Source organism: Chrysochloris asiatica, unplaced genomic scaffold (genome assembly GCF_000296735.1).
Source record: "Chrysochloris asiatica unplaced genomic scaffold, ChrAsi1.0 scaffold00211, whole genome shotgun sequence".
NCBI classification, from domain to species: Eukaryota; Metazoa; Chordata; class Mammalia; order Afrosoricida; family Chrysochloridae; genus Chrysochloris; species Chrysochloris asiatica.
This window is the reverse complement of record NW_006408729.1, coordinates 4,766,115-4,793,156: the sequence shown is the minus strand read 5'-3', so window position 1 is coordinate 4,793,156 and position 27,042 is coordinate 4,766,115. Positions and strand designations below refer to the sequence as shown.

Here is a 27,042-nt window from a genome sequence, read left to right as displayed (position 1 = left end):
TGTGTTTATATATAGATATATATAATCTTTTATGGCATCAATTTTCAGCAACCTGACTTTACTCGCTATAGTTTTTTCCATGAAAAATGTCTCTTTCACATGCCAATTACCTGTATGTTTGTGAGAAGTGAAGTTTTAAAAATATAAATGCATAAAGATATACAAAGTCACTGCCCTTACTGAGGAAACAGAAAGATCCACTTCAATGTCTTATAAATAAAGAATAAAGTCTACAGAACATATGCTTTTCTCCCCATTTGATTGTACAATATTGAGTTCCTTCTCAAAAAATTATACATACAGTTAAATTGAAGTGTATGCTTAGATATGAAATAACTGAAGTTCAGTATAAGTTGGCTAATATCATTAGTTGAAAGAAAATTCTAATGCTAAATGCTACAAAACCAGATTATTTTAAAACTATGCAAAGATGTTGTTGGTAAGTGCCTTTGGAGTCAGTTGTGACTCATAGTGACCCTGTGTAGGGTCTTTGAGACTTTCAATCTTCATGGAAGCAGAAAGCTTCATCTTTCTTGGGCTCAAACCGAGGATCTTGTGGTTCACAGCCCAGTGCTTATCATATGGAGCCACCATGCTCCTAAAGATATACTACATGATATATACATATACTTACAGTATTAAATCTAGAATATTTTCTACTGTTTATGCAGCTTACTGTGTGCATAAAATTCTTGCCATTATTGGACCTCATCCAAACAACTGGCTATACCAGGAATATGACTATTTTTAAATTTTAGTTTATTTTGTGTGAAGTCTGAGCTTCCACACAAATGAAAATTATGCCAGTTTATGAAGAAATACACTTGTAAAAAATCATGATGGTACATTATGAAGACAAATTGGTACTTTTGATCATATAAACTGCATCAATTTAATTAGTGACTCAAAAGGATTGTAATTACTATAATCTAATAGGCCAGACTCAATACTGATTAAAATATGATGGCAAAGGGGACCCCAAAATATCAAGTCACAAATGTGATGGACGTTTGTATCCCACTATCTATGCATTGCCCTTGCATTTCTTGTATACGTTTCTGTTTTTAAGACAAGCTGGGCATAACAATTTGTTTCTTTTGGAGGGCATAACTGTGATGGAAAAATGTTACCGTCACTATAAAGGATATAAAGTACAAATGATAATCAATGGTGACAAAAATGATTGAGTTTCTAAGTTACATTCAGAAATATTGGTTAATTGGAAAAAGTCAACAAAACTGGGAAGATGATTTAACAAATGCCAGAGAGGAAATTATTATTATGCATTCTATGAAACATTGAATATGCTTCCTTTTTCCTATGTCTTCCTTTCCCCTTCCTCAATTACAGGGTATAAGCTCAGTTGTTATAAAAAGATAAGAGAATAAAAAAAGTGGTAAATGGAATTCCATCCTTGCATATTATTTCTCTAAAAAGTTACATAGATTTCTCACATGCCATCTCTTCCAAAGCAGCAAAATACATAAAACTATCTTTCTTTCCCTGGTGAGAAGTAGAGGAAGACAAGCAAGATGTCCTCTAGCCTTCTGTTCCTCCTTTATTTATCAAATATCCTAATTCATGCTCCCTTCCCCAGCCCTCTAAATCCTCTATATGACTTACATAATTGTATTATTTTTATCAGGTAATGTTAAGTTGGTTCTGACTCATAGCAACCCTACACATGACAGAATAAAAATCGAAAGCCTCAAAGACCCTACATGGGGTCACTATGCCCAGTTTTGTGACATCTTCATAATTGCTGTTACATGTGAGGCCATTGCTTTGCCACTGTGTGAAGCCATCTTGTTGGTCGTCCTCTTTTTGCGGGCCCTCCACTTTACCAAGCATAATGACATTTTATGTCCGAAATATGAGAGACAAAGTCTGACCAAACTTGCCTCCATAGAGCATTCTGGTGGTTATTTCTTATGACACATATTTGTTTGCTTTTCTGACAGTCCATGGTACTTTCAGTATTCTTCTCTAACACTTTAACTCAAATGCCTCAATTCCTCTACCATCTTCCTTATTCACTGTCCAACTTTAACATGCATATGAGTTAAATAAAAATATCATGGCTTGGGTCAGGAACACCTTAGTCCTCAAACTGACATCTTTTCTCTTGATCACTTTAAAGAGGTGTTATGTAGCAGATTTGTCTAGTACAGTATGCCATTTAATTGCTTGGCTGCTGCTTCCATAAGTGTTGATTGTGATCCAAGCAAAATGAAGTCTTTGACAACTTCTAACCTATCTCAATTAATACAGATGTTGTTTATTGGTCCAGTTGTGAGGATTTTTGTTTTCTTTACAATGAGGTACTGTGGTCTTTGTGCTTCACCAGTATTTTAAGTCCTCTTAACTTTCAGCAAGCAAGGTTGTATCATCTACATATCACAAGTTGCTAATGAGTCTTCCTCCAATCCTGATTCTAAGCTCTTTTTCATATAATCCAGCTTCTAAGATTATTTGTTCAGCATACAGATTGAATTAAGTATGGATAAAGGATACAATCCTAACCCAGACCTTACCAAATTTTAAATCATACAGTATCCTCTAGTTCCATTCAGCAACTGCCTTTAATCTATGTACAGATTCCTGAGCACAATTAACTGATTCTGAATACCCATTTTATTACAGTGTCATCCATAGATAGTCATGATCCACAGAGTCAAAAGCATTTATATGTCAAGAAAACACAAGCAAATATCTTTCTGGTGTTCTCTGCTTTCAGTCAATATCCATCTGACATCAGCAATGATACCTCTAGTTCCCAGTCCTCTTTCAATCCAGCTTGAGTCTCTGGCATTTCCTTGTTGATGTATTGTTGCAAACATTTTTTAAATGATCTTCTGCAAAATGTTACTTGCATGTAATATTAAAGATATTGTTCGATGATTTCTACATTCCATTGGGTCACCTCTCTTTGGAATGGGCACAAGTAGGGATCTCTTCCAATCGGTTGGTCAGGTGCTTATCTCCCAAATACCTTGACATAGATGAGTGAGTGCCTCCAGTGCTACATCAGTTTGTTAAATATTGCGATTTGTATTCAGTCAATAACAGGAACCTTGTTTTTTGCCAGTACTTTCACAGTGCAGCTTACACTTTTTCCTTATGTACCATCAGTATTTGATCATATGTTACCTCTTGATCATATGGTTACCTAATTAAATGGTTGAAAATTTACCATTTCTTTTTGATATTATGACTCTTTGAATCCATTATTGATGCTTTCTTCCTTCAGTAATGCATCTTTCAATATGTTGCCCATGTTGTTGTTGTTGCTAAATGCTGTTGAGTGAATTCCAACTCACAGCAGTCCTGTACAGGGTTACTGAGGAGCAGCTGGTGGGTTTGAACTGCTGACCTTACAGTTTATGGTTTAGTCCTTATCCTACAGCACCACACCTTAGAATCTTTCAATATTTCAAATCAATTGCTTAAATTTTTAAATTCTTTCAGCTTGAGAAATGCTGAGGATGTTCTTCACTTTTGGTTTTCGAATTCTAGGTCTTTGCACACTTCATTATAATAACTTCCTTTGTTTTTGAGCTGCCCTTTCAACTATTCTGCTTAGTTCTTTAACTTCCTCATTTCTGCCATTTGCTTTAGCATCTCTACGATGGAGAGCATGTTTCAGAGCCTCTTTTGATATATATTTTGGTCTTAAAATACTAGTCTATATGACAAATCTGTTTAAAATGTTTAAATTCTTGTTCCACTAGACTCAAGTTTGATGAAGGAAGGCAAGGACTATGTGTGTTTTGTTTACAATTGAATACACAGTATGCCATGAATGTATCCTCTCACACATAAGCAAATCGATTTTTTTATGGTGTGGGTTAATGAGCTGGACTGCAAAGTCAGTTTGAACCATAAGGTCAGTTGATTTAAGCTCACCAGCTGCTCCTTGGAAACCTTACACAGGGTCGCTATGGGTTGGAACTGACGAGACAGCACTTAACAAAAAAGTAAATACTATAGTATTAAAGTATAAATAAAATATGTTAAAATGAAGTACTCTTGACTAAATTTTTGCTTTTCCCCCCAATGATTTCAATTTACTTTCTGTAGCATTATTAAAATAAGATACACTTTTGGTATTCATCTATTTCCAATAACCTGATGGCTGATAATAAAAGTTATGGCTTTAATATTTCATTCCTAGACAGATTTATATCTTGCATTAATGTTTCTACATTTGGTGAAATTATTTTCAAGTAGCTGCTACCTGAACTGTTATACAATCCTGGTTCTTGTGATCTATCTCTCATCATTCCTACTTTCTCCTTTACTTAATTGTCTTTTTACTTCACCTTGATCAGGAAGGGTTATTTTCAAATTTCAGTCTTAAACGTTTTTGATATTTCCCTCTATATCAACAACCTCAGAGACCTCATTCATTCTACTAGATTCACTTATGAATATCAATTATAAGCATTTGTCATCAGTTCAGATTCTTTTCCAATTTCCTTTCTCTGTTTTCAATTCCTGCCTGTACCTTTCTTATAATAACATGCCTGAAATCAAACTAATTTTTCTCCTGAAACACATGAGTTTTTCCATAAATGTTATTCTCCATTAGGCCCCATGGGTCTCAAACATCAAAATCCATTTTGCTTTCCCTTGCCCTCTGACGTCGGTTAAGGAGTCCTGTTGATTAGCTAGTTGTGAAGACTTTGAACAGCTCTTTTTATTTCTGATACAATCTTTGTTCAGACTAACAACCTCAGCTTTGAGATACTTTATTAACTTCCTATATTATACCCTTATTCACCTTTTATCGTTCTATTGGATAAACACTGGTCTGCTAACTGTAAGGTCAACAGTTCAAACCCACCAGTCACTCCCTGGAAACCTTATATAGTGTTGCTATGAGTCGGCAATGACTCAAAAGCACCTAACAACAACACGCATCTTTTGCACACGTTTTCTCCAATTCTACTTTTATGATGTTACTCTTTTGTTTACTAATCTCAGGTTACTCTTTAATGTTGACAAATCGTGATGCACATTACCACTGTGTTCCCTAGAGCATATCTTTTTTGATCTGGGGTCACTGTGAATTAATGTCCATTTGATGGCAGTGGGATAAATCTTTATAACTTTTAATTAAGTTTATAACCATCCCCAACTGGTAAACTATATTAAGAAATGCAACATTTCTTTTTCAGATTGGAAACCTGAAATAGATGATGCTAAAATAGTGTACTTAGAAATATCAGTGATTATAGCCACAAGACAAAATTTGATCTGACTGTTTCTGGTAAATGTGCTGCAAGATACACTAGAGGGGACTTTCTAAGATAAAATTTGCAAGTTTAATTTAATCCCTCTTTTAGATGTACATTTTAATTTGTATTAGTTCAAATTTATTTTGTTGTTGTTGAGAATACACACAGTAAAACACACACCAATTTAAGAGTTTCTACAATTCAGTGACATTGATTTAACACAGCATTCTCACTCTCCATTTCAGGGTAATGGTCTGTCATTAAGATAAGCTCACTACCTTCTAATTTTGTAAGTGTTGTTGTTACTTGAATCCCACATTGTTGCTGCTATTGTTAAGTGCCAGTTCAGTCAATTCTGACTCATAGTGATCTAGTATAGGGTTTCTGAGGAACAGTTACTGGCTTTGAACCACCAACCATGTGGTTAGCAGTTTAGTGCTTACATAATCCTTAAAAAAGCATAATGCTCAACATAGACTTTTTTTTTTTTTTACTAGTTATAATATACTATTTTCTTGGTTTTAAAAAGATTTCAGGGGATATTTTTGGCTTACCTTTTAAAGATTATTTCCAAGCAATAGTTTCAGGGATTCATATAGCCTTCTGCAGTCAGTAAGAATTTGAAATTCTGTTTTGCATCTTTCCTTATTTGATCAGGGTTTTTTTCTATAGAATCTTTCATCAAACTGTTCAGTAATGGTAGCTAGGTACCATTCAGTTCTTCTGGTCTCTTGATGAATCAGGCAATTGTTCATGGAAACAATTAGCTACCCATTCCTTATCCTCTTTCTATTCCTGATTCTCCTTCCTCTTCTGTTCCAGATGAATAAAGACCAACTGTGCCTTGGATAGCCACTTGAAAGCTTTTAAGACCCCTGCCATTATTCAATGAACTCAGAGGTAGAACAGAAGCACTAAACATGCAATTAAGCCAATGAACTAGGATGTCCCATGAAACCATGAATCTAAGCCTCCAAGTCACGGATACAAATCCAGAGAGGTTTCTGGTTGTACATAAGCAGTCTCAGAACCAATCATACTTAAAATGGTGGGTTCTGTGCTGAAAATAATCAATTGATTTGGGAATAATTTCTTATGTTTATGGTCCCAAAGCATTTTTGCAAAAGCGTTATTAGTGTCAAATGCTTTTTACTAGATCATGTCTAATATTCATCATGGCAAATAAATACAGTTTTGGTAGAACATAAAATAATCAAATCCATACAGAGGCATTCCTTAAGGACTAGTAAAATGCTACTCATTAATTCCCAACTTTGTAGTTTGAAAGGTTCTGTCTGTGTTTTAGGGCTATTCAGGAAGAAATAAAGAAATACCCTGAAACCTATGGTATGAGATCTGAAAAATTATCTAATAATTCAAAACAGATGATGGGAGATAATTTTCTTGTATATAATTTAGATGGTTTCACAGAGACATGCGAAACGTTGCTCTGATCCCATATTCAATGACTTGCCTGTGGTTACCATTAGGATAAGGCTAAAATGTGAATAAAGGATAAGTTCTACCATGTGGTTTGTTCTCTAGATGAAATCAGAGACATAAATTCTAATTTAATATTAAGTCTTCCCAATGCAGCCTGAACCATATCTGGATTGAAATGTATTAGCTTTATTTCTGCTTTCCTTTTCATATTCTATAGGATTTCAGTTTCACCTCCAAAACTCTTATGTTAGCAAGACTTATCACATATCACAGACTTAGACATAATTTCTTTAAAAAAAAAAAAAAAAAGATTTTGTTGTTGCTGTTAAGTGCCGTGGAGGCAGTTCTGACTCACAGCTACCCTGTACAGGGTTCCCGAGGCTGTATATCTTTACGGGAGCAGAACGCCTCATCTTTCTCCAGCGGAACAGCTGGTAGTTTCGAACTGCTGACCTTGCGGTTCACAGCCCAATTTGTAACCACTACGCTACCAGAGCTGATTTCAGGTCCCCAAAAAAAGTCTCAAATGAAAGTTCCAAATAAAGATTTCTAGCTCCTAAACTTGTCATTAGTTTTCTAATGATTATTTGCTATTCCATCCTTCATTATCATGATGCTGAACAATAACAAAATCTTTGTGATGTAGTTTGCTTTATTTTTCTTAGCTTTTGAGCCTCCTTTGGGATCACTACTAATCCTTGCATTGCAATGAGTCTTCTACATTAATGAGGATAAACTAGCAAAGGGGAGATACAGCTACTTGAGTTTCTTCCTTTTCTGAAATGTTCTGGTGAGTAACAACCTAAATTGAAACCAGACTGTCATCCTGTCATCCAAAATCAGATGTGGAAACAGGAAACAAAGACCCCAACACACATAAATTAGATACTCAAAACATATTCACTGGCATTAAACTGCTTCCAAATTTTACAAGATACCACACATTTTATATTTTATTTTCAACATAAAAGAACCACAGGCCAATTTAAAACAGCAACGTTTTTCTTGCAAGGCTATCCAATTCTTTTACTTGTAAGGCAGAAGCTAAGCAGCAGAAATTTATGACATGATCTGAACAGTACCCAGCAGGGACCTGGGTGAGCCAGAAGACGTCTGTCTGCTCAGATACACCTATAATTCTAACACGACAAAATTTCACCCTGGGCAGGGCAAAATTACATTTCTCTTCAGGAATGACCTAAGACTTAAGGATACAGCGAGATTTCATCAGTCTCCTTAAAAAGAAAAACTTCTTCCAAGTGCCTGTAAAAGGACATGTGTTCCTTTGAATTTCTGTTTATGGTGATGGAAAATTTGGCAGCGGATATTGGTGATGGTTGCACAACATGATTAATGTAATTAGTTACTAAATTGTGTGTGTAAAATTTTAATTGGCAAATGTTGGGTTATGCATATCTTTACAATAATAATAAAAAAAGGACATATATTTCTGAAACTAGAACTCATTATTTTAAAGCAGAATAGTAAATCAAAATAAATCCTTTCAAGTCAGTGACTGAGAGAGTGGGGTGGAGAAAGCTCACTAGAAGGGAAGTAAACACTGAGTTACATTTGGCAAGATTTAACTGTGCATGAATTACCTGTTGAAATGTGTAAGCATCTTTGGCTACAGTACTTGGAACATAGTAGGTACTCAAAATTGAATTTTGTGAGTGAATGAATTAATATATAACTATGTAAGGAGCACTAGTAGTGTAGTGGTTAAGAATTGGGCTGCGAACATTAAGGTCAGCAGTTCTAAACTAACAGCCGCTCCGCGGGAGAAAGATGCGGTTTTCTGCTCCCGTAAAGATTTACAGTCTCAGAAACCCTGTACAAGGTCACTAAGGGTTAGAACCTACTTGAAGGCACTTAACAACAACAACAACAACAACTAACATATGTAGTGCTACTCCTTATTCAATAGATTGTATATCAGTATTACATCGTGTATATCATATACACTGACCAATTGGTTGCTAACTTGGAGCTTTGTTACAGGGGAGTACAATATTAACTTTCATTCATCTTTATTTCAAGGAATAGGAGTAATGTTGTTAAGGATATGTAGTAAAATATTTTTGTTGACTTTTATTTGGGTTCTATCTGGTAAGATATTCTATAGGAAAAAGGTCCCTGTCATTCTAAAAATATCTTTTCAATGACAGCCCTATCTCTGCATAACTTAACAGCAGCAAACTGTGATTATATCATACAAAACATCTAGAATCTAGATAAAGTATCAAATGCCCTTTGACCTCTATCTTGAAATATACCAAGATACTTAACATAAGTCAGTTTTTAGGACTATTCTTAACCCAGTAAACATTTTCTTTCACACCTTCACCTGATCTCTTCCACCCCTGTACTTTGTATTCCTTTGGAATGTGAGACGAGATAAAAAGAGCTTACAGAATCAATTAATGAAGGCAAAAGAAGTTATACAAAAGAGAAAACTGACAGGCAGGAATTAATTGTACACTTAAATTTTATCTCAGTAAACAGACTCTTTATATAAATAGATGCACATTTCTATTTCGTTTTTGTCTATAACATTAAGTATTCTGCATTTAGATATGTGATATATATTAAGTTCAATAAAACATTAAATGATACTGTTTAGATATTTACTTTAAAAAGGAACAACATTCTTTTTAAATTTACCTAAATGCAGTATTTAAAATTTAAATTTTATCCATTTAAACTCTACACATTATCTACATTCCCCTCCCTCCTTTGCTCTCAGTTTTATAATTTATCTTATTTTATTTATCATTTCAATCTCCTAACTATACTTTCTTCAAAGAATAGGTCTTTAATTCTTCTTGGAATCCTGGATATCCTGTACAAAATAAGTACTTAATAAATGTTTATGAAAGTAAAGTTTGTTCTTGAATCCTCTAACTATATAATTTTTATGCTTCATTCATTTTGGGATTTTTTTTTTTTTTTTTTTAAGGTTTTTATTGTGGATTGAGTGAGAGTTTACAGGGCAGATCATCAGTTTTACATTCATCAAATCATACACCTTGTTTCATTCCAATGATTATAAGCCCCTCCAGGAGCTCTGGTAGCATAGTGGTTACGAGTCGGGCTGCCAACCTCAAGGTCAGCAGTTCGAAACCACCAGTGGTTCCATGGGAGAAAGAGGAGGCATTCTGCTCCTGTAAAGATTTACAGCCTAGGAAGCCCTGTGAAGGGTCACTATGAGTTGGAACCGACTCCAGGGTACTTAACAACAACAATAACATGTACCATCAGTTCAACAGTATTTCTCTCTATTCACTTTCTATCTTTCTTTTTTTAACACTCAGGCATATATAATAATTTATACCACCAAAGGGCATATTCTGCAAGTCTGCCTCATGGCTGCCATCTCTTAGACCCTCTCTTCCCATGACTGCAGGCTCCTCAACTGCTCCCTCTTCTCTATGTCCCCATCTCTGTCTCCATTTGGTAATGCTGCTTCACTGGATAGGGTCCCACAATCTGCTAGTGCCCTTCTCCCTTGATGGTCCTAGGGTCCTTTGTTTCTGGGTTATAAGATTAACTACTCTCTTGATTTTGTTACAAAACTTCTACCTTTACAATTGTGACAGTCACAATTAGTCATGATGACAATTACTCACTATTGAATCATAAGAATCTTATCCCCATCTTTAAAACTTTTCAATGGGGACCCTTTCTTCACCCACACACTATTAAGCTACACACCGCCTTGAAACCTTGTAGTCCAGTCACTTCGTGCCTTTATTGCTCCCACATTTTAGGTAGCCAATGTCTAAGTTGCCCATCCCTATCTGCCCTGTGTATACAGAGGATAGCACTGATATTTGATGTGAAGACTCCTTCTCTCTCTCTTGGTATTTAGAGATAATACCTCCATGAGTATATAGGTGAAGTTCATCAAATCGTAGCAGTTTACGCTCATTTCCTTTATAAGAATTATTATTATTATTATTATTTTTAATCTTTCTGTAGTCAAGTTCTGATTATCAAGCCATCGAGGCTAGGTCAAATGGGTACTATCTGCAAAGTCTGGGTGTTCTTGTGCATCTCCCCTTATTTCATTTCAGCTGGATGCTTCACTCTCAGCTCTAGCCTTCCATGGCTATAATGTCCATGGGCTCAGGTGTCTGCAGGTCTCACCACACTTTGGACCAACCAGCCCTTCCTCTTTTCTCTCTCATCTCCAGGTCAATAGGAGTCTGTGGAACATGGTTGAACTCATCCCATTTCTTCATTGATCCTTTCCCCGTCTTCCCTCACCAGTAGACGAATGTTGTTGTCAGTAAGCTTACATGCCTGCTCATGTGTTCCCTTTGCATTTCAGTCTTAGAGGGGGGTTTGTCCTGAAGGAACTTGATTGCTTGCCTTGATGGCTTCCCAGTGAACAACTTGCTTATTCTTGTAGTAGCCAGTCATACTGCCATTTTTGTTTTAGGTTTTTCCTGCTGATCTTTCTTTGAAGATGTATCTTCTATCACTCTAGCTGTTCAAGACTGGTCTGCTTGTCCTTTATAGTGGAACTGTCCCACCTCAGAAGGTTCTGGATGGGGCTCAGGATTCTAGCTAAGGTCCTATACACTGCAAAAGGCCTAGTTCACTGGGCAAGTTCTAGAACCCCTTTTTAGGTATTCCAATCAGTTATAGGCTGAATGTGGGTTTATAAGCTTTCTCTAATCATCAATATGCCTTGATCCTTGTATCACAGAGCCCTGTTCCAAGGTTGAGCATGCATCACTATTTACCTCTGTTCCATTTAGCCCATGCAAACCTGTCTCAGTGTTCCCCTATCTAACTTGTTTTTCCTCCCCCTGCCCCATTTTGGGATATTTTTACAAGACACAGAGAGTTAAAAAAAAGGAGTTAAATTTTGAGGGTAACTGAATACTGGTAAGATATCTAAAAAAGCAAACTAAAAAGATGAAAATGTCTCATAGCTTATTCATTTTTAAATATTTGCAAAAAAATATAGTAAATGAATTGAATATATGACATATTTTTTATGCATACGTACACTTAACTGTAATCATGAGGAATCTGTACATGGATGAAGAGGCAGTTGTTCAAACAGAACATGGGAACACTGAATGGTTTAAAATTAAGAAAGGTGTGCAACAGGGTTGTTCTTTTACCATACTTATTCAACCTGTATGCTGAGCAAATAATACGAGAAGCTGGGTTCTATGACGAAAAATGTGGCATCAGGATTGGAGCAAGACTCATTAACAACCTGAAATATGCAGATGATACAACTTTGCTTGCTGCAAGTGAAGTTCAGCCTTAAAGTATTTACTGATGACAATCAAAGAGCACAGCCTTTGGTATGGATTGCATCTCAATGTAAAGAAAACAAAAATCCTCACCACTGGCCTGATAAACAACATTTTTATCAATGGAGAAAAGACTGAAATTGTCAAGGACTTCATTCTTCTTGGATCAACTATCAACACTCATGGAAGCAGCAGTCAAGAAATCAGACGACATATTGCATTAGGCAAATCTGCTGCACAAGACCTCTTTAAAGTGTTGAAGAGCAAAGATGTCAGCTTGAGGACTAAGGTGTGCCTGATCCAAGCCATGGTATTTTCAATAATCTTGTATGCATGTGAAAGCTGAACAGTGAATAAGGAAGACTGTAGAAGAATTGATGCTTTTGAGTTATGGTTGGAGGAGAATATTGAAAGTACCAAGGGCTGCCAAAAGAACCAACAGATCTGTTTTGGAATAAGTACAGCCAGAGTGCTCCTTGGAGGCCAGGATAGCCAGACTTCGTCTCTCATGCCTCAGACTTATTGTCAGGAGGAATCAGTTGCTGGACAAGGATACCATGTTTGGTAAGGTGGAAGTCAGAGAAAAAGAGGAAGACCCTCAATGAGATGGACTGGCAAAGTGGCAGCATCAATGGAGTCAAGCATGACAACAATTGTGAGGTTGGCCCAGGACTGGGCAGGGTTTCATTCTGTTGTACATAGGGGTCACTATAAGTTGTTACCAACTCGATGGCACCTAACAACAACAACCACACATGTACACATTGTTATCAAGTAGATTCTGACTCATAATGACTTTACGGGAAAGAGTAGAACTGCCTCATAGGTTTTCCAATGCTGCAATTTTCAAAAGTGGACTTCTACATCTTTCTTCTAAGAATTGCTGGTGGAACCACAGCCACACCCTCGAAGACAAGTTTCCCCAAGAGGCCTGCCCCAATACCAGCTGCTAACACATGATCAAAAACAACAACCAACAACAGCCAAACCTATCCTAAATCAAAGAGAACAGTGCACAAGCTTCCATCCTGTAATGACACTCACCAGGAAGCAGTTGGTGAGTACGTTAGCATACACCAAGAGACAATCATCAATTTAATAGAAATATAACAATATCATAATGTCTTAGAAATAACAATTTCTATTTGAAAGAAGGCAGAGTGACTCAACAAGTGACCAAGAGGCAGAGCTGGAAAATGGTTTTGAGGAAAAAAAAGGTATTGAAACAAACTGAAAAAGGATTAGAGAATGATATTTACATACCTTTAAATGATTGATAGGTTGGAGAATACAAGAAAGAAAAACAATAGCAAGAATAAAAAAGAAATTAGTACTTTGAAAGGATTTATAAAAATGGCAAACCACTGGCTATCCTAAGAAAAGAAAAGAAGATGTAAATAATACGCATAAGAAACAATATGGGTGACTTCACAACAGAACCAAAGGAAATAAAGAGGCTACTAACAGAATGCACCCTCGGAAACCCTGTACAGGGTCGCTATGGGTCGGACCCGACTCGATGGCACTCAACAACAACAACAACAACAACAGAATGCTATGAAGCACTGTACTCCAACAAATTTGAAAATCTATAAAAAATGGATCAATTTTTAGAAAAACATGACCTACTTAAACTAACAGAGAATGAAGTAGAAAACTTGAACAAATCAAAAACAAAAGAAGAAATTGATCACGTCATTAAAAAACTCCCAATATAAAAAAATCCGGACTCGGATGGTGAACCCTACCAAACATTCATTAAGATTAAAGATGATACCAATTATACTAAAACTATTCCAGAACATAGAAAAGGATGTAAAACTCCCTAATATATCTTAAGAAGTTAACATAATCCTTATACCAAAACCAGGAAAAGACATCACTAAAAAAGAAAATTATATACCAATATCCCTCATGAGCATAGATGCCAAAATTTTCAACAAAATTATAGTCAGTAGAATTCAACAGCATATCACAAAATAAAAAGTTTGAAATATAATTAATGTATGACCGAGCAATCCTTCTGCTTTGCATATATCCCCAAGAAATAAGAGCCATGACACAAGTAGATATATGCACACTCATGATCACTGTAGCACTACTCACAATAGAAAAAATAGAGACAGTCTAAATGTCCATCAATGGAAGAATAGGTAAACTTTGGTACATACACAAAATGGAATACTATGTAGCACTGAAAAATAATGATGAATCTATGAAATACCTCATAACATGAATGAACCTGAGGACATTATGCTGAGTGAAATTAGTCACAAAAGGGCAAAAACTGTATGAGACCACTATTTTAAAACTCAAGAAAAGTTTTTCCTACTAAAAGAAATATTATTTGATGGTTACCAGGGATAGGAGGGAAGGGAGAGTGATTATCTCACTAAAGGGTAGATAGATACATGTTAACTCAGGTGTCAGGGAGGTCATTATGCAAGAGGGATGTTGGTAGATGATTAATGAAGACAGGTGAAGGTTCAGGAAGGTAGGTTTTCAAGCATTAAAGGGGACAGAGGTAAACAGTCTTATATACACAAACCTGAAACAACAGAATTCTGTCGGTAGATACATGGACAGCTACACAGGATGAATGGGTATGTAAATGGCAGTTACACATATATAAGGGGTTGAAAGAGGGTAGCTCTACAGGGGTATTGACCTTTGCTGAAAACACACCTATGAATGTGGTGGAGCATACAAGGGGGTAAAATGATGAAAGCATCTTAGTTATTATCAAATACTTTATGACAATGTGTTTCTGGTCCTGGGGTCTCAGGATCATAGTTTCAGGGGACACCATGGTAGACTGGCCTAACATAATCCACAGGATAGTATTAGTTTACATCCTACATTAGTGAGTAGCAACAGTGATCTGAAAAGTTCATAAGTAGCCATCTAAGGTGTACTGCTTTTTTCCTGGGCAGAAGAAAGAAGAGTAATGAAAATTTGAAGATGCTTAAAATTAACTATTCCAATGGACCAATGGAACATGGGAACATTAGTCACCAAAACTTTGAGACCAGAAGAACTAGATAGTGCCTGGTTACTACTACCAACTGCTCTGAAAAGGATCACATTAGAAGTTCTCAGACAGAATAGTAGAAAATGTGAAACAAGATTCAAATTTATTTAGAAAAGAGCAGACTTACTGGTCAGAAAGAAACTGAAGGAACCTGAAACTATGACCTTCGGCCACCCTTCAGGTCTGGAATAGAACTCACCCTTGTGGCACAATTTTCAGCCAACCAGTAGAAAGGTATATAGGAGGGACAACAACGCTAGTAAGGTATGCTCACCATGGGATGGTCAAGCATTCATGATCAAAAGGACAACACTTACCTAAGGACAAAGTTGTGAAAGGATGGGAAAGAGGGAGGAATAGAAATAAGAACCACAGGGAGTAGGTGGGAAAACTGTTGGTACATAAGGGATTGTGACCACAGAGCTGAAACAAACTGTAGCATTTGTTGAGTGTAAAGCTGATGATCTTGCCTCTAAATCTTCAGTTATTTCACCAAAAAAGTTAAAAAACAGCAAAACAAAAACAAACTCCTCCTTTTGATGGGAAATCTGGCAACAATTATAGGTGATGGTTGCAAAACAGATTAATACAATTGTTATTACTAAACCATACACTTGGAGAATGCTGAATTGACAAATGTTACGATGTGTCTTTTTATAACAATAAAAAAAAAAAATCACCTGTTTTAAAATGCAAAAAAAGAACTGCTATTGGGTTCCCATTCCCATCTGTTTCACCAGGGCTCCTTGAATATATCAACACATAGACAATTGATTTCACATAGACATCACAATCTAAATAATTTAGGGGAAAAACTCCACTGAAAGGCATCTTGTTAAAAAGTTGCCTTTCTTTAAATTCTTTCCCTTTTAATGTTTCTTGCCCCTTTTGAAAGCAATAAATAGAGATCTTTTTTATACTCATTCATTGTCTTCTGCAATGTGCGAGACAATGCATCCTGAATTAGATGTTCAAAAATTATTGGAAAAAATTCATTAATTTTTATTTCCATTTTTCCATGAACTCTTGTAGCAAGTTATAATTTACACATGACTGAAATCTCAGAAATTACCAATGGGACTAGTAATAAAATTCAAGCAATTATGTGGCAAATAGCATTAACACAAAGTCAAACTTCTTACCATCAAAACCATCTTCTTCTGACCCTAGTTCATCATCTGAGCAGATATTGAGGACGTTGACCAACATCTCAGTCACTAAAGGAAAATGACAGAGAAAAATTTTTTTTGTTATAACTGTAATTACTACTCTTATGTTCTAAATAAGATATCTTAGCAACAACAAATCTAGTTTATATAGAGATTCTTCTACAAAGCAGTGGTGGTGGTGGTTATGTGCCGTGGAGTGGGTTTCCGAGGCTGTAAATCGTTAAGGAAGCAGAAAGCCTCGTCTTTCTCCCACGGAATAGCTGGTAGTTTCAAACTGCTGACCCTGAGGTTCGCAGCCCAATTCATAACCACTACGCTACCAGAGCAATACTGGTGTGGAACTGTAGGATAAGCACTGGACCACTAACTAAAAGACTGGCAGTTCAAACCCACAGTCACTCTTTGGAAACCATATATAGTGTCATTATGCACTGGAAAGAGGAGCTCTGGTAACGGAGTTGTTACGAATCCTGCTATGAACCGAAAGGTCAACAATACAGCTGTTTCGTGGGAGAAAGATGAGGCTTTCTGCTCCTGTAAAGATTTATAGCCTCGGAAACCCTGCACAGGGTCGCTGTGAGTCGGAATTGACTCCAAGGCACATAACCACCACCACCATGCATTGGAATCCACTTGATGGCACTAGAAACAACCAAAATACAATACAGCACCTATAAAATTCAAATCATAAAAGAAAACAGTCTTTGTGACTATGTAAATTTTATCTTTCTAAGATTTTTAGATCCTGTTTAGTTACCATATAGCTTACCATTTGCTAGCTATATGGCAAGCAAAGCACAAATTAAGTTTATGTGGGCCTGTACACACTCTAAATCTATGAGGGAAAAAATTGGTATATTTGAATTTTTACTTGTTTTTATTTATGTAGACAATGCTAGATTTAGATAAAATAGATTACAAAGTTTTGTTCAGTGGGGATTAAGTAAATGCTGGACTTTTTTTTTTTTTTTTTTTCTTAAGTCCCAAACTACCCAGTACAATGATAGGCTAATGTTTTGCAATTAATAAAAATTATTGGCCGATAAACTAATAATACATTTGACAGTTTGAACATATTGATTAGAAAATGAATATGCTGACAGAAATATCATGAAATTTATTTTTCAAAAAGTCTTTAAAAATAAAGTTTATATAAAGTTGTAATCTGAAGTTCAGTAAGTAAATAGATAAAAATAGGATTATATAAAAGGAGAGGAGAGTATGCAGAAAATTGATACTGCATAACTTTTGTGCTAAGTGAATTTATTTACATTAGTATTTTTTAAATTGGTTGGATCATAGTAATGTGTAAAGAAACTCATTCATTGTGCTTTCTTTAAGGACTATTTTTTAAATTAACATGGTATTTTTAAGCCAATGGTCTTCTAGAATTTAAGATATATAATAATTAAAGAATAACATTTTAGTGTAGTTAAAATAATTCTTGAGTCTTGGTTTGATTATCAAAACCAAATTATATTACATGTATCAACATATTAATGTGTTCCTTAATAAAAGACATTCAAACCTCAAATAAGTAACGTGAACAACCTAATGAAATGGTTTTCCAAGGGTAACCAGCAGTTGTTAAGATTCATTGCATTTTGTTTCCAAGAAGTAATCAATGGTATTAACATGTCCTGTTAGTTGATCAGTGCAAGGATATGTGCACAAGGACTAGTTATGAGAACATTCAATCAGTACTAAAGCTGACTTGTGACTTAGTTTGCAACTTACCTACTGACAACTCATAACTTCCTGGTTTTATTATTTTAGGGCATTGAGAGGAAAATATCCAAAACATATGTTTTCTCTAAAACTTCCCCAAAGAATGGATCATCATTTTTTTCTGAAACATGTACAGTAATCCTTATCTTTATTACAACACTCATTCATTGTCTCCTACAATGTGCGAGACAATGCATCCTGAATTAGATGTTCATGGGGTGCAGACCTTCCTTTCAAATGTTTGCTGAGATTTAGGTTGAAATATGAAAACACAACAAAGGTAGAAGTAGAAGGAAAAAAGAAAGGAAGGAAGAGGGAGGGAGGGAGGAAGAGAAAAAGAAAGAAGAAAGAAAAGTTGAGAGGAAAGAGGATAGAAGGGAGGGAAAGAGAGAAGGAGGATGGGAAGAAAAAAATAAAAGGTCAGATTTTCTAAAAAATGTTGTTCAGTGTTCTCAAGTCACTTCCAAATCATAGGGACATTGTATAGCGTTTCCTAGGAGTGGCTGGTGAGTTTCAACCTCAGATCTTGAGATTCAAACTGACCTTTCAGTCCAGAAGCAGCTTTTCACATGTAAATATGTCTCATTTTTCTGTATCTTGCAACACATTAATGCTTACAATATATTTTTTATAATGGTATATAGAGAGTATTTACAAATATAAAACAAAGCAACTTGCAACTCAATTGAGCCCAAGATATTTTTAATGAACTATTATGTTTGTTGTACAAATTATCCTTCATAAAATTGTAACCATCCATCACTGTCATATAATGATTATTATTCATGTCTGAAATGTGAGAAAAACCTGAGTATCCTAAAGCCTTTTTCATTTGACAGGTAGTTTATAAAAGAAAATAGCATTTTGGAATTACAGTACAAAGTGGTTAAGAAAAGCAGGTACTCAGTGTAGCTTGCAGTAAGTTAAAATCCTATTTATGTTATTTTTAACAGTTATATTACTCTAGTACTATTCCAGTCAGAATATAAATTCTCATATTTCCCATTGCTTTTGTTACCCTTTAACTCACTCATTGGATCCTCTTAATGTGCTATACACTGACATGCTTTTGAATGACACCTCTCATGGCTACAGCTTGTGAGTTTTATTGGTTAGGCTAAAATGTTTCTCTTACCGAGTGTTTTATGGGAAAATAAAACACTTCCTTTCTTCCAATGATATTTTATTAAGAATACTTCAGGATTCTACAACATACCTTTCTCCCCAACAAAAGGCAGGGACCAAGTGAAAACATCCATGAAATTTGGAAGCCAGTATGGATGAGGAGAGCAGTTGAATTGCCTTATATTCATAACATTGTTCTCATACTTCAATACTGCAGCTGAAAAATAAAAACAAAAAGAAGGGATTTTATAGCATATATTCTTCAAGCTCACCACCTGCTCCTTGAAAACCCTATATAGGGTCGCTATGGGTCAGAATCGACACAATAGCAGTTAACAACAACAACAACAATTAACATACAGGACAATATGTATACTATATTCCTACTTCTACATAAATTTTAACTTTATAAAAGTTCAACTATTTGACTTAATTTTTAAAACATCAAGGCAAAGAGTTTAATTAGTTGAATGTTTATATGATTTATGGACTTAAACTTCACTGTAATCTGTCACTACACAATACATGAATATTAAATATTGAGACAACATTACAATTTGGTAAATATTTATATAAAATAATTAATTGGATGTCTGTCAGGAATTGAGTCAAGCTCTTCTTGTAGCCAAGAACATTTTAGTCTTATTTAATTGCCAATGACACCAGTAAAAACTGCATAGCTAGATTAGTTTTATGTAATTCAATAATCTCAAATATTTGAGTTGATTTGATTTCATTTGTTAAAAAAACATACTTTTCCAGTAGAATTCACAATTGTTGTACAAAATAGTTTAAATTAGATTGCCTTCTTGAATTAATAAACTACATAAAATAATATGCTGACATCTAACTCTCTTCTGAAAATAAATTACTACTCATGAGGACTCTGAAAACCGAATCTGCATGCTTCAAATCTGCTTTGTGTTGTGTCTGTAAGTTAGAAATACACTCATGTGGAATGCTACAGTTGGAAAGATCCTAAGAGCATACTAGTTTCATTTCTCATTAGAATCTGAAATGCATTCTATAAGAATCCATTTCACAGGACAATAATATGGGCAGTTGTACGTTATGGGAAATACTCAAGTTGAATTTAAACTTGATTTTATGCAATTTCCACTCAGTGATCCTATTTCTGCCTTCTGGAAAAATACAGAACAAGTGTTTTTGTGTTTCTAAATGACAGCTTTTATAATATTTGAAAACAATCTCTTATATCATGCCTTCCTGAGTTTTGGCAACATTTCATTTTCATTATCCTACCATGTCATGAAATGAGTCCTGGTTTGGTGCTGTGGGGTAATGTGCTGGACTGCAAGGTTTGTTTGAACTGCAAGGTGGGCAATTCAAGCTCACCAGGGGCTCCCTGAGAACCCCATACAGGGTCACTATGAGTGACAGACTGTCAGTCACAGACTGACTCGATGGCACTTAACAACAATATCATATTATGATTAGTATTACTTTGTTGCTCTTATGTGGTGGAGTCGGTTCCGACTCACAGCGACCCTATATAGGGTTTCCGAGGCTGTAAATCTTTACGGGAGCAGAAAGCCTCATCTTTCTCCCACGTAACAGCTTTCGAACTGCTAACCTTGAGGTTTGCAGCCCGATTTGTAACCACTATGCTACCAGAGGTAGAGATTAATGAACAGATCCTAGATGATGTTAGATGAGTTTTTTAATGTTTAAGGGTTATTATTAAGTGCTGTTGAGATAGTTCCATCTCATAGTGGCCCTGTGTAGGGTTTTCAAGGAGTGACTGGTGGATATAAATTGATGACCTTGCAGTCATCAACACCATACATGTATAATTAAATACATAAATATCATTTCTCTTCCTCTAAATTCCAAGAACTCTTGCTCTACTCAATTTTGATCACAGCTACTTTTTTTATTTTATATGGCCCAGGGATGCATATCCAAATGGCCTTTGGCAGAAAAAACATTCCTCACTGATGTGGAGCTGTAGGTTAATGAGTTGGACTGTAAGGTTGGTGCTTCAAGCTCACCAGCTACTCCTCGGATACTCTATACATACAGGGTTGCTATGAGTTAGAACCAACTTGAAGGCACTTAACAACAACAACGCCTGTTCTACAGCAGTCCCTCATCCTGTTTCTCCTTCTTCTAGATACATGCTACATTGCCAATGCTTTTGGCACAGAACTCATACAATCTTCAAGATGGGTTTGATTAGTACAGAAGACTGGGAAGATACAGCTTTTTGTGACTTGGATAATACATATATCACTGCAGTCTAACAATATGTTGATATTTTCAGCAGCTTGTAGTTAAATAAAACATATTGGAGTCCTGACATGGCACGGTAGGATAAGCACTGGACTACAAGTTCTGCTTGAACTGCAAAGTTGTTGATTCAAACCTACCAGCCGCTTCTCAGAAGACTTATCTAGAATCACTATGAATTGAAACCACCTTGGATGAGCTTAGCAATTAAAATTATATTTGAGAACACTACCGCCTTTGATTTGAATCGTGTTTCTGCCTGACTAACATAAGTCCAGAGAATATAAAAATCACAGATACTTTGGGAGAAAGATTAAAAATAGAATTACATATTAATACAGTAGTCAACACTGGTATTCATGATGTAATTTTCTTCTTGTTGTGGAATACTGAGTCCTGTGAATATTTGCTACACCCATGGGAGTCCTGGTGTGGTGCTGTGGGTTAATGCGCCAGACTGCAAAGCCACTTGAACTGCAAGGTTGGTGGTTCAAGCTCACCTGTTGCTCCTCGGAAACCCTATTCAGGGTCACTATGGGTCGGAATAGACTTGATGGCACTTAACAACAACAACAATCCTCTTGGTGCTTTAGAATAAGCACTGGACTGTTAACCAAAAGGTTGCTGGTTCACATCCACCAGCTGCTCCTCAGAAACCCTATACAGGGTTGCTATGAGTTTGAACCACCTCATGGCACTTAACAATAACAACAATACTCTTTAGGTTATTTTATCACTTATGCCATTAAACTACATTCATGTGGTATTGAAAATATGCAAAATGAAAAAATAATCATGGAAAACTGCCACACTGATACTTCTGAACTCTGGGATGGGAAAGATGAAGTAGCCTCCATTTCTGCTACCTGAGCACTTAAGTTTTACTTCAAGTAAAATGGCTATTTTTGAGTATAGTATAGTCCTGGTGTGGTCTTGTGGTTAATGCACTGGACTGCAAAGTGGGTTTGAACCACAAGGTCAGTGGTTCAAGCACACCAGCTGCTCCTCGGAAACTCTATACAGGGTTGCTATGGGTCTGGACTGACACATCAGCACTTAACAACAAGAACAACCTAGCCACAATAGAAGTGTATCTGCAAATCTTCAAAATATTTTGTTAAGACTCTAGCTGTCTTTTTAAAGAGTTACTTCTAAGTTTCCTCCCATTTAAAAATAGCATTAGGTTAGCGTGGCCGGAGGAAGGAAAATAAGTGTTATGACTTGCAGTGCCCTGGGAGAAAGGAAAGGCTGGGCCAATACAGGTTTTATGTAAGGTGCCTTTTAATCCCAATGATAAATATGAAAAGAGGTGTGCCTACGCTTACATAACCAACAAAGGAACTGAGGCTCAGAAAAGAAGTGACATGCTTCACATCACGAAACCAGTAACTGGCACATCTCACTTATATCTGAATTCAGGTTGTCCTGACAGCAAATCCATTCTCTTTCACCATCCCTTGCTGTTTCTCATAAATTATAAATTCATGAATTCTAGGCTTAGCTGTTACACTAATATAACTTTTGAACATGGTGTTCATAATTAAAGAGGTTATACTTTTTGCTAAATACACATTTAAGAAAAGTAAGATAATACGCAAATTCACAAGCGATGGTAAGGAAATAGATAAAAACAAATGTTACGCATTGTAACTAGTAAAATGTTGTTATTTAGATGTCATCGAGTCAGTACTAACTCATAGTAACCCTATGCACAACAGAACGAAACACTGCCCGGTCCTGCGCCAACCTCACAATTGTTGCTACACTTGAGCCCTTTGCTGCTGCCACTGTGACAATCCATCTCGTTGGGGGTCTTCTTCTTTTTTGCTGACCCAGAACTTTACTAAACACAATATCCGTCTCCAGGAACTGGCCCCTTCTAGTAATATGTCCAAAATATGAGAGATAAAGTATGGCCATCTTGCCTTCGAAGATACATTGTAGTTGTACTTCATCCAATGGAGACTTTCTTGTTCTTTTGGCAGTCCATGGTACTTTTGATACTTTCCTTGAACACCATAACTCAAATACATCAGTTCTGCTACAGTCTTCTTTATTATCCAACTTTCACATGCCTAAGAGGTTATTAAAAATACCCGGTTTGGGTCAGGTTAACCTTAGTCCTTTAACTGACATCTTTGTTCTTGAACACTTAAAAGAGGTCTTGTGTAGCACATTTGTCCAATACAGTACGTCATTTGATTTCTTGACTGCTGCTTCCATGAATGTTGATGATGGATCCAAGAAAAGTGAAAGCTTGAACAACTTCAATCTTTTTTCCATTTACCTTGATATTATTTATTGGTCCAGTGGCGAAGATTTTTGTTTTCTTTACCCTGAGGTGCAACCCATACTGAAGGCTGTGGTCTTTGATCTTCATCAGAAAATCTTTTGAGTCTTCTCCGCTTTCAGCAAGAAAGGTTGTATCATCTGCATATCACAGGTTATTAATGAGTCTTTCTGAAACCATGATGCCTCATTTTTCTACATGTAATCTAGCTTCTTGAATTATCTGCTCAGCATATGGATTAAATAAGTATGGTGAAAGCATTTATTCAGTCAACATTAGCTCAAAACAATTTATATGAGTACCTACTAAAATAGAAAAAACTTTTGAGATTTTTTTAAAAAAAATATTAACAACATAAATAAAAATATATTTTAACAGCTACCGCTATTGAAACACTGCTTATTGTTTGTTGTGAAGTACCGTGAAGTCAGTTCCTACTCATAGTGACCCTGTATAGTATTTCCAAGGAGTGGCTGGTGACTTTGAACCACCAATCTTGTGCTTATCAAGTGCTTATCTTATAGTGCTACACCAGGCACATGGCTAGCCCTTTACAAATAAAATCACATCACTTTAAAATAAATATCCCTCAAAAATGGTTCCTATCATTTACATTTTGAAAATGAACAAAGAGTAAGAGGTTAAGTGATTTGCCCAAGGTCACAATTAAGTAGCAAACCTCAGCTTTGGCCTGAATCTAAAGTCCTCATATTTTAGTATTTCATGCTACACTAGCCCTAACAGCATAAACCATGCAATGTATATACCATTGGACATAGGTTCTTTCTCCTCTGTTTTTATTTTTTCAAAGAGCAGTGAATTAGAAGGCCAGAAAGTCCAGATGGCTAGATGGATTCTGTCACTAAGCACTCATGTGACACAAGGTTGCTAACCATGTCGAGGTCTGTTACCTCACCTGTTAATTATGCAGGCATAACTAGATAACTTACCAGCTGTTCCACAGGGGAAAGATGAGGCTTTCTGCTCCCATAAAGATTTACAGCCTCAGAAGCCCTGTACAAGGTCACTATGAGTTAGAACTGACTCCACCGCACATAATAACAACAACAACAACTAGATAACTTACATGGTCTCTTCCAGAACTGAATGGTGCTAAATGATGTTCTGAAAAAAGGACCTCATCTTTAATGCAATTCATAATCTCAGTAATTCCAGAAGTTGCTAATAGTATAGTTTACTTCTCTATATTTAAAAAAAAGTTTAATTTGAAAATACAAATATTCCAACATGTATACTTTTCCCCACAGCTTCATAAAGTAGTCATGCATAATCATTTCCCAAGTGACCTTATATTGTTACTCATGAATTTTGATGTTTTGTGTAATAAATATATAACACAAAAGTACATGAAACAAAATCTCAACCAAAACAATCCCAAATATCTACAGTCATGAAATTCACAGTTAACGTTTCATCTTCCACCTCCCACATCCCCAGCCCATGCCACCTGCCTCTGACTGTCATAGGGATTACAAAACTCAACCAGAGCCCTAACAGTGTGCTCTTCTCTGAAGCACTTGAAAGACATTTATCTCCAGTGCAATATAAATAATACAAATGATTGCACTCTAAGAATCACTCCAGACCACCTCCTGAGACTTTGTCTGAGTAATAGAGACAAGAAAGAAAGAAAAAGAACAAAATCCAGTCAAGGAACTCTTCTATGCGCCTGGCAACTACACATAACCTGATGTCATATGACAACTGTTATTAAGGGTCTAGAGAGAGTGTGACACTACAGAACTTATGCTATTAACCCTAATTCTGAGAAGCCCGTACCATCACATGTGCTTTGCAATTGGAAGTAATACTTATCCCAAGAATCTGGAAGTCGGGCTGTGAGTTCTTTCATTGATTTCAGAATTATTGTCTCTGAGTTATGTAATTACTTAGTCTAATCTCTTTAATTTATTATTATTTTTTATCTGTAGAACCTTGCCTTGAAAGACATGTTTATGTAAAAATGTAAAACCAATAATCATGGAATTGCTCCACTGAAACAGTAGATAGAGAAGGGGTATAGACTCTGCTTGTTTTCTTCTACTATAGTGGGAGCCCCTGAATATAGAGAAATCCAGGGAAATCAGAATCTAGATCTGAATTCAAAGTTGTCTACCAAACCCTGAACTGAATCTGAAATAAAGGTATTTTTCTTATCTAAAATTAGAAACTTGATAAGAGGCAAAAAGTAACATGACAAAAGAATTTGATAACTTTTTCTTGACATCTCCTCTACCTACAGTTGCCATCACCAAGGAAGCTGAAGATGAGACAGTGAATGACATGAATAAAAATATCGAAAGAAAGCTTCTAATTTAAGAGAAATTATCAAAAAATTGCTAACAGGAGGTAGTGACTAGTTCACTAAAGCATGGATTCAGCTCATCAAAAGTGGATTTCAAGAGAAACACAAAGCTCCTTTCTTCCCCCTGACTTAATGCTTTACATTCCTAACTGCAATGCTCGCAACATCCCTCTAGCATTCAACTAGGTCTATTTTAAGATTTGGAAGAAGAGGGACCAAAGACTGGAAATGACATGGATTTTTTTTTCCCCATTCTCACCCTTTTGCTAACATGTTTCACCTTTTTATCTCTAACTGTCCAAGCACTCCCATCTTCAAAAAATGGGACAGTGAGGCAGAAAAGAAACAAAGATGAGAGAGTATCAAATGGGGTATTCCAGAATCATAATCTACCCAGAAATTAAAAAAAAAAAACAAAAAAAAAAAAACTTGTATAACAGTCACAGGATGTTTTTTGTTCTAATTCTTTCACCTGTAGATGCCCAAGTAGAAAAGCACACAAAAGCATATTGTGTTATTTTGGCGAGATCCTATGATTACAGATGAAGGATGATGGCCTGCTGGATAAAATTCTTGAGGTAGGACCCAAGTAGTTCAGACTCATTATAAGCTTTGACAATGAATTAAGATTATGCTGATATGTTTAAGGAAAGCGGTTCTTCATTCTGAGAGAGATGCTGTATGTATTTTAAAATCTGTATTTTTCCATAAATTGTTTTCCACTTTGAGGAGTACAATTTTCAGACCTTTCATTTTGGGTTTTTTATATATATATATACCACAAAATGACTTTCGGTAGTGTAGTGGTTACGAGTTGGGCTGCTAACCTTAAGGTCAGCAGTTCGAAACTACCAGTCATTCTGCGGGAGAAAGATGGCTTTCTGCTCCCATAAAGATTTACAGCCTTGGAAACCCTATTCAGGGTCACTATGAGTTGGAACCGACTGTAGGGCACACTACCACCACCATGTAGTCACATAAATTCATAAATATGTTAATGTTGTTGTTAAAAGGAGCTCTGGTAGTGTAGTGGTTACGAATCGGGCTGCTAACTTCAAGGTCAGCAGTTCGAAATTACCAGTCATTCCACGGAAGAAAGATGAGGCTTTCTGCTTCTGTAAAAATTTACAGCCTCAGAAACCCTGTACAGGGTTACTATGAGTC

General features: G+C 36.0%; 1 protein-coding gene across 3 annotated transcripts in view; it reads right to left on the bottom strand.

Annotated features, from left to right (window-relative positions):
• The window catches only part of LOC102839900 (serine/threonine-protein phosphatase 2B catalytic subunit alpha isoform-like), a 449,181-nt gene that overhangs the window by 40,783 nt on the left and 381,356 nt on the right, over nucleotides 1–27,042 (bottom strand). For all 3 annotated transcript variants that reach the window (XM_006872721.1, XM_006872720.1, XM_006872722.1), the window contains 2 exons: nucleotides 19,104–19,229; nucleotides 16,133–16,207 (listed from right to left, as the gene is read on the bottom strand). In XM_006872721.1, the coding sequence (XP_006872783.1) occupies nucleotides 16,133–16,207; nucleotides 19,104–19,229 (201 nt within the window). The remainder of the gene's footprint in view (nucleotides 1–16,132; nucleotides 16,208–19,103; nucleotides 19,230–27,042) is intronic.